Source organism: Aplysia californica, unplaced genomic scaffold (assembly GCF_000002075.1).
Source record: "Aplysia californica isolate F4 #8 unplaced genomic scaffold, AplCal3.0 scaffold00867, whole genome shotgun sequence".
Classification (NCBI taxonomy): domain Eukaryota; kingdom Metazoa; phylum Mollusca; class Gastropoda; order Aplysiida; family Aplysiidae; genus Aplysia; species Aplysia californica.
This window is the reverse complement of record NW_004798137.1, coordinates 46,097-54,424: the sequence shown is the minus strand read 5'-3', so window position 1 is coordinate 54,424 and position 8,328 is coordinate 46,097. Positions and strand designations below refer to the sequence as shown.

Genomic DNA, 8,328 nt, shown 5'->3' with positions numbered 1-8,328 from the left:
GGGGGGGGGGGGGGGCGATGATGAGCAGGAAAGGAGGTGAAAGGAGACAATTTAAAGTAGAAAAATTTCTACTACTGCTATCCGGATGCGAACTCGGGAACCTGTTTTTTTTTTTTTTTTACAGCTGCTCTCACTTGTTTTGAACAAGGATAATAAATGCGGGTGGTTGGAAGGCACTAGTGGATGGATCCTAATTCTTTTCTTTTTCTTTCCCCCATGCGGTTTTTGACTGTCCGTCTTGCTTCTTCCCTGTACTACGCAACCGTTGTTGTGTCGATGGACTTCCTTTTACTCAGGCAAACAAGCAAAGGGTAAAATCCCTGATTCTGGAAAAAATGTTTTCTTTTTTTCAGCGATTGGTCCAGCTCAATCAGAGATGCCAGCAGCGAATCAGCAGCAAGATCATCAGACTGGAGACCACGGGAATAATGGTGTCATAGAGAGGTACTTTGTGTTATGGGACTGCTTCTTGACTGCTCGGTGTAAGACCCCCGTCGCACGTCACTTTTCCATATCGCGGGTCTCTAGGAAAACTATTCTAAGTGGCATGTTGGCCGAAGTGGAGATTTTTCTTCCACCAAGGGATGCAACTTGTGTTAAAACATCAGAGCCGTAGTTTTAAAAATGACTGAGTTAAGGCCAAAGAAAAATTGTTCTGTCTCCTACTTGAGAAAATCGTTTGAGGAAAAGTATTATATAAATATTATGTGGCAGTTAAAATACTTTTCCCCTTTTGAAAAATTGCTTCCGGTGGTAGAAAATGAAGAAAACTGTTGTAAGTGCCTAAGTTAGAATACTTTTTTTTCCAATGACTCTGCTTTAAAACAAATGAAATTGTTCTAAGTACTGCTTTAGAATAGTTTTCCTCACACTTTTTTTCAGAAAAAAGTATTTTAAGTGACACTTTGTTTGATATAAAGAAAATGGCAGAAATTGATTAGAAAATGATTTACAAAATGAGCCCGTGTTTGCTTTTTTCTACCCAACATGTGAGTTTCGGATCCTAGAATTGCATTCTGCTGAAATGAGAAATTTTTGTCCTTCTCCTGTAAAATTTGCAAAATGTCACCGAGAATAGTTTTCTTCCAGAGCTGCAATGTGGCGTTTAGCGGAGTCCTACACTGAGTTAAACAGTTGATCTTATGGGTTCTAAGAGTTTACTCAAAGATCTGTTCTGAATGAGATTTGATCTTTTGTTTACCGTAAACTAAGTCAGGTACTTTGTGTTATAAATGTGACTGCATCTTAACCATTCGAGCCCTGGGCTCCGGGTCCTCATCTTCATTATCTTTGCCTTTCCCACCCTGGATCAGGGTATAGGCCACAAACAAACACTTTCCACCTTTCCCTGTCCGGGGCTAGCCTCTTGATGTTATTCCATGTCTTCCCACTTCTCTGTACATCAATTTCTGTGATTCTTCTCCAGGTTTCACGGGGTCTTCCTCTTGATCTCTAGCCCTGTGGGTCCCAATCCAAAGCTTTCCTTGTTATGCAGCTGTCTGGCTTCCTGAGAGTATGTCCTTACTTTTCCCAAATCCTCGGTTTCTGGGTTTAGAGGAGACAGAGCGCTTCATCGTGACAGAAACTCCGTAAAATCAACACAGAGCACAGAATGTGATCAAAACATGTGTAAAAGGGTGCAGATATAATGTCAATACCCTATAATAGTTAGCATATTGACAGAAAATAGCGTTCTAAATCATAAAAAATTGTTCCCTTTTACAACACGGTAATTGAGGGCTCTTTAATTCCATGCTCTGATGAACCGGTGCTACGGATTATTGTTGCCACAGCGCCCCACTGGTGTACCGGTGCTACGGACTCAGAGGGTTAAGGGTTATTGGAGTTTGCTTGGAGATTTCTGTTCCAGTGAGATCTGATCCCTTTGTTTTCTAGGTTCTCGTGGTCTAGGGGTATGGTGTTTGCCGCACATTCAATAGGTCCCCGGTTTGAAACCTGACAGCGACGGGGAAAATTTTCTTTTCTAAAATTATCTCCTTTCACGTCCTTCTCTGCTCTCTAATTATGCTCTGTCATCTGCTTTTTATTTCCATTTTCTGCCCCCCCACCTCCTCACCACCTTCGCCCCCTCCTCTGGACTTCTGACTCTTCCTACTGCTCTTCCTGGCTCCTTTTATAGTGCTTTTTTACCCACATCCCTGATCTTAGGGCAGGTAAGGTGTAACACCTTCCCCTTTCAGAAAAGGGCGAAAAAATCTCAGAGGTCCGGTGTGCAAGTTGTGCACGTTAAAGATCCATTATTATATTAAAAACCAGGTCAGTCCAGAGTCCAGTCTAATGTTCTATTTTCTGTGGGTTTTTTGTCAGGTCCCAGCGTGCTCCAGGGTCAGAGAACAGCACCGTTACTAACCATACCCGGAATCCAAGCTCCAAGATAACCTCCCCTTCCGACCCGGACGACTTTGTTTTTGAAAAATTTGACAGGAGCGGGCGCATCATCGTAAGAATTGACTCTGGTCAGATCATGACGGTGGTTTTCGAGCAGAGTGTTCACATCCAAGTCTTGTTTGATCCGCTGGACACGGCTGTTGACTCAGCTGGTGGTCCCCCCAGGTCCAGCAGACCGCCAGGTTTTTCATCCCGCGTGAAGCGGGAACTGGCGGATGATGGCAAGTCGAGCTGTCTCGTTATCGAGAATGCTATCTCTGGATTAGAGAGAGACCTAATAAGTGAGAGTGGCCCGTTGCATGGACCTGCAGAAGAGGGTGGAGAGTTTCCAATTTTTGCCGTTTCTCAGGACGAGTGCGGCAAAGAAAAAAGTAACGAGCCTCCCGGGAGGAAAAGAAGACGATCCAAACTGGAGGAAGAGGAGGAGGAGTGTTACTGCCACTACTGTGACCTGCCTCTGCCGAGCAGGGCCAAGTTCATGAGCCATTTGGAAAAGAAACATCCCAACCGCAGGGATAGCAAGAAGCTAATTCGGGAATATTCTTCAAAGAATGAGAATATGGGAGACAGCGGTGAGGATTTGTCGGAGGATGGTGACACCGATGACACGGAAGCGTTTGAGTGTGGCCGCTGTCCTGACTCCTTCCGAACTCAGTCTGGATATGATCGGCACCTCAAGTGGCATCTGAGAGAAGAGTATGGAGGAGAGATTCCTGTGGAAGTATACAGACAGAACTTTCTAGAAAATAAAAAACCTGTCAGGGGTGAAATTAACAAGGGACTTCTCGAGTCAGGTGAGGACAGGCGTTCAGCGCAGGAAACCACGCTTGAGATTCCCAAACTGAAATTTACTTGTTCTCTCTGTGAGGACAAATTCCCCAGTGTTTTGACCTTGAGGAGACACTACCTGGAGAAACACGAAGATGAACTGACGTGCAAGTATTGCGGAATTATTTCTAATACTCCTGTAGCCTGTCGAAAACATTCGAAGACTCACGGAACATTTTGCTTTGTTTGCAAGGAGTTGTTTCCCAGCTTGGGTATCTTAAACCTTCACTGGCGGGATAGACATCTACACGCGGTGGACAGCGAAGGCAACAAATTGTTGGAGCAGTGTCCGAAGTGCATTATCGTATTTGCCGATAGAAAGAAACTCGTGAAACATATGGAGATACACAAACGGGTTGAACAGGGGCGCAAATATGTCTGTCACATATGCGCAAAGGTCATGCTATCCAAGCCCGGTTTTGACTCACACATGCAAGGCCATAGCACCGACAAGGGTGTCACCGAGCAGATTCCTTGTGACCAGTGCGGCAAGATGTTTGCTAACGAACACGCTGTCAACAGTCACCATGCCAGAGTGCACCGAGCCAAACCCTACGCGTGTAAAATCTGTGGCAAGGCCTTTTCTCTTTCCTCTCTCTTGAGACGTCACGAGTACCATCACATTGCCAGCAGACCCTACCAGTGCTCTGTGTGTAAGAAATGTTTTTCACAGGGATATAATTTGTCGGTGCACATGAGGACTCACACGAAAGAGAAACCATTTAGCTGCCCCCATTGCTCGCAAAGCTTTAGCCACAAGTGTTCGTTACAGGGTCATGTTGCCTCAAAGCACAAGTCAGATACGATGCTCGGATAATTTGTGAGGCAGCGCGGTGAAATCAGGCACTCGTCAAAATAATGGAATCGAAAAAAATGACGACATTTTCTGCCAGTTTGGCATTTAAAAAAATCAAAATTGTGTTTTTTTGGCTCAACACCTTTTTTGTCTATTTAAATAATTTAATAACACATTTCTATGTTCTGGATTTTAGTGAAATATGTTGATTAAAGGAACAAAAATTGAAATTTTTCTGTTTCCAAGGACTCTCAATCTATGGAAATCACCAAACTCTGGCGGTCATTTTCTCGCTTAATTTACCTCTGAAACCAGGTGACCCACCTCCGTCATTCGCCAATATCTCAAGTTATTTGGATATTTTCTTACCGAAGTCGAGACAAACAAACAAACAAGCTTTCACATGATACTTAATAACTCCACATGCCCCAAAATTGACGAGTGTCTGATTCCACAGCGTCGTGGCACATTTGCTTTACAGCTCAAAAGTTTTGCTTCCCGCTCAGACGACCTTGACAACCAGCATCTTTAGTGTAGCAGTTCAGCACTTCGCTATCGCGCGCTTGAGACCTGAGTTGGGAGAATTTTTAACGATTGATCTCGGTCTTTCTGCTAGGACGCTGTAGCCCTCTTAGCCCGGGCTGGCCTGTAGTGACAGGCAGAATTGGATGCCCGTCTTCTGTTTGGTCTCAATTTTGTCGATGGAGACACAAAACTACTGGCCTGTGTTTATTGTTGTTCTTTTCAGTTGTCCATTTACCCAGAGTATTATTGTCTGCTTATGGGGCGCTCGTGATCTAGAGGTGAATGTGTTATCCTCTCAATCAGTAGGTCCCGCGGGTTCAAATCTGGATAGCGACAGAAAATGTCCTCCTTTCGCGCATACTTTCCTGCTCTCTAACAATGTTCTGTCGCTTTTCTACTGCTATGCTTTGGCACCTTCTTACTGCTGTCTTTTAGCCATACCCCTGATCTTATGGTAGGTAAGATCTAACACCTAGCCTTCTCAGATAAGGGCGAGAAATCTCAGAGGTCCCGTGTGCAAGTTGTGCATGTTAAAGATCCCTTGGTGGTCCAAAAAGGGAAACATTATTTTTATTTTTTTTATTTAACTATTTTGTGACTTGTGGACCATATTGATGGGTGGTCTGCAGGTGCTCTGGTGTGGTTTGCTCCTTTCTTTTTCCTATCTGTAAAAAATCTGTCATTCTTATCTTTCCTTATTCTCTCTTTTTTGTTGTTGTTGTTGGTAGTATGTTCCTCTCTGATAACACCCACTCTTGGGCTCTTATATGAACTAATTGTGTCATTGCTAGTGCTGTAAAGCTCATGAACCGTAGTGAACCATGTATATTGCTTTATTTGCAATAAGTTGTTTTGTAACTGTGGTCATTAAATTTTCATTGGAGGAGGAAGGCAAAGTTTTAGCTCCCTTTTGAGGTGCTAAATGAAAATGCATGCTGTATAATGTATTACACAAGTAATTTCACTACAATGCCATTGCTGGTCGCTGCTGTGCAGCTCTCTGTTGTTGCTGTTGTTTCTTTTTTAGCTAGATCTAGGGTTGTCGTGTCTTGCTCAAGGGTTGTCGGGTCTTGCTCAAGGACACACCCCAGTGACCACCCATCTGATCCACTGAGTCTAACCTCACTACTCACTTAGCCACTGGAGCCCCCAAAGTATGATAGGAACAATGATGAAGTTCTTCTTCGTTTTCCTCGTTTTTATCATCCGATACTCTCTTTTTGGCCGATATCCATATTAAGGCCTTGGTCTTTGCTGATAAACTTGAACTCTTTAACTTTAACCATGACGAGAATAAAAGTTCTACATGTAATGTAATGTATGGTTTAGAAAAATGTCTATCTTATTAAATCTTGCATTCTTGGTGCAGTTGTGTCAAATTGATAAAAAATTTTACAGGAATTTTTATCTTATTAATTGCATGCTTGTTTGTCAAACTGTTTTATCTTTTACTTTTAGGGGAATTTTAATTTTCTAAATCTCAGATTCTTGCTAGAATTGTGTCATACTGTTTTACATTGTATCTTTTACAGGAATTTTTGTCTTGTTAGCTTTTGCTTTCTCGCTGCAGTTGTGTCAAATTGTTTGATCTTTTACAGGAATTTTTGTCTTGTTAGCTTTTGCGTTCTCGCTGCTGTTGTGTCAAATTGTTTGATCTTTTACGGGAATTTCTATCGTATTAAATCTTGCATTCTTGCTGCAGTTGTGTCAAATTGTTTGATCTTTTACGGGAATTTTAATTGTATAAATCTTACATTTTTGCTAGAATTATGTCAAATTGTTTTATCTTTTACAGGAATTTTTGTCTTGTTAGCTTTTGCTTTCTCGCTGCAGTTGTGTCAAATTGTTTGATCTTTTACAGGAATTTCTATCGTATTAAATCTTGCGTTCTCGCTGCAGTTGTGTCAAATTGTTTGATCTTTTACAGGAATTTCTATCGTATTAAATCTTGCATTCTTGCTGCAGTTGTGTCAAATTGTTTGATCTTTTACGGGAATTTCTATCGTATTAAATCTTGCTTTCTTGCTGCAGTTGTGTCAAATTGTTTGATCTTTTACGGGAATTTCTATCGTATTAAATCTTGCATTCTTGCTGCAGTTGTGTCAAATTGTTTTATCTTTTACGGGAATTTCTATCGCATTAAATCTTGCATTCTTGCTGATGATATTGTGTCCGGTCATTTCTCAGTATTCAGCCCATGGTTGTTGGATATGCTCATTTTTACAACTTTAATTTTAATGTAGGCGTGTACAAATATATAATGCTGAGAAGCAATGTCCTGTCCCCGTCGTTTTATGCAAGAAAAATTCTGAAATTATGCAAACTGAGCCCAAAAATGTGAAATTATGCGATTCTGTTAATTTTAACAAAGATTGTTAAAGTTAAAGGAAAATAATGAGAAATTAAGAGAGAAAAAAAGATCAAATTTTGCAAAATTATGCGGGGTGCCTAAAACCACGGGGACAGAATATCAAATGTTTCATGTTTGTGGTTGACCGGTGCCCTTGATTGGTTTGCTCCTACTTCTTTCCTCCTATCAAACATCTGTTGTCCTTGCCTCTCTCTCTCTCTCTCCTTCTTTTCTTTGTATGGTGTTCCTCTGTTGTATCACCCCTAATCTTCAGTGCTTCGATATAATCTATACATGATGTGGGACCCTTTGTGTTGTAAGTGCCATAAAAGTCTAATTTTGTGCATGAATATTGTTCGTACATGCATTTATGTAAAACGCCTAAAGCTGTGTTTACACGGGAGTGGGCGCTATAGAAATGATCTTCATTATTATTATTATTATTATTATAATTAAAACAAACAATACAATTTTCTACATTTTTGTCAGTTTCTTTTTTATTGTCTAAACATGTATACGCACATATAATATAATAGGGGACAACGTGAGATATTTTTAAAATAATAATGATAAATAGCATATGTATAGGGCATATTATCCCCGCTCGACAGCAAGCTCTATGTGATTTACACTACAAGCATAGATTATTACCCCAGGAGACCATAGAACACTCAGAAACATTCTCAGCTTCCCGGGAAGCATACAATGCAAGCTGCTGATTAAGCGCTCAAACTCAAACACTAACAAACTGACAAGATCTTTCACTGTCTATAGCTGGGTACCCATTCCCACCTGGGTGAAGTGAGGAAAATTCGTGTATACTGCCTTTCCTAAGGACACAACGTTGGGCCCCTGACGGGATTCGAACCCATGGCCTTACGGTTGCGAGTCTGAGAGCCTTACTCTAACTGCAAGGCCACTGACGCCACCATTTTGAAGGAATGGGGTTGACTACACTGATGTTAGCGTACTTGCTAGTGCATCAATTAACCTTTGTTGGAGGAAGAGTGTTTGTATATGTGCGTGTGTGTGTTGGTGCAGGGTTGGCGGTGGTTGGGTATCTGCGTTTTATGTTTGTGAATGTGAGTATTATAATTGTGTTTGTTTGCATTTGAGTGTGTGTGGGGAGGGGGGGGGGGGGTGGATGCTATGTGTTTCTCGTATTCGTGAAGAGTGTGAGTTTTTGTGTACATGTATGTAGTGTGTGTGCGTGTGTGTGTCCCTTGTCTTGTGTTTGTGTTTCTGGCTCTGTGACACCCTGTTTAATGTGTGCTTCTCGACCAGGCCAGATACACGGGCGTCTATTGTGTAGCGGTTGCGCTTCGTGGTCACCCGCAGGAGACCCAAGTACTTACCATTCGTGGGTGGTTGGTGGGCGCTCTGGTGTTTTTTGCTCCTTCTTTCATGTTCATATATATAT

General features: G+C 41.8%; 1 protein-coding gene across 1 annotated transcript in view; it reads left to right on the top strand.

Annotated features, from left to right (window-relative positions):
• The window catches only part of LOC101858310 (oocyte zinc finger protein XlCOF6), an 8,446-nt gene extending 4,327 nt beyond the window's left edge, over positions 1-4,119 (top strand). The window contains exons 2-3 of the mRNA XM_005110230.3: positions 354-444; positions 2,329-4,119. Coding sequence (XP_005110287.1) covers positions 354-444; positions 2,329-4,054 — 1,817 coding nt within the window. The 3' untranslated portion in view covers positions 4,055-4,119. The remainder of the gene's footprint in view (positions 1-353; positions 445-2,328) is intronic.
• The last annotated feature ends 4,209 nt before the right edge of the window (positions 4,120-8,328 follow it).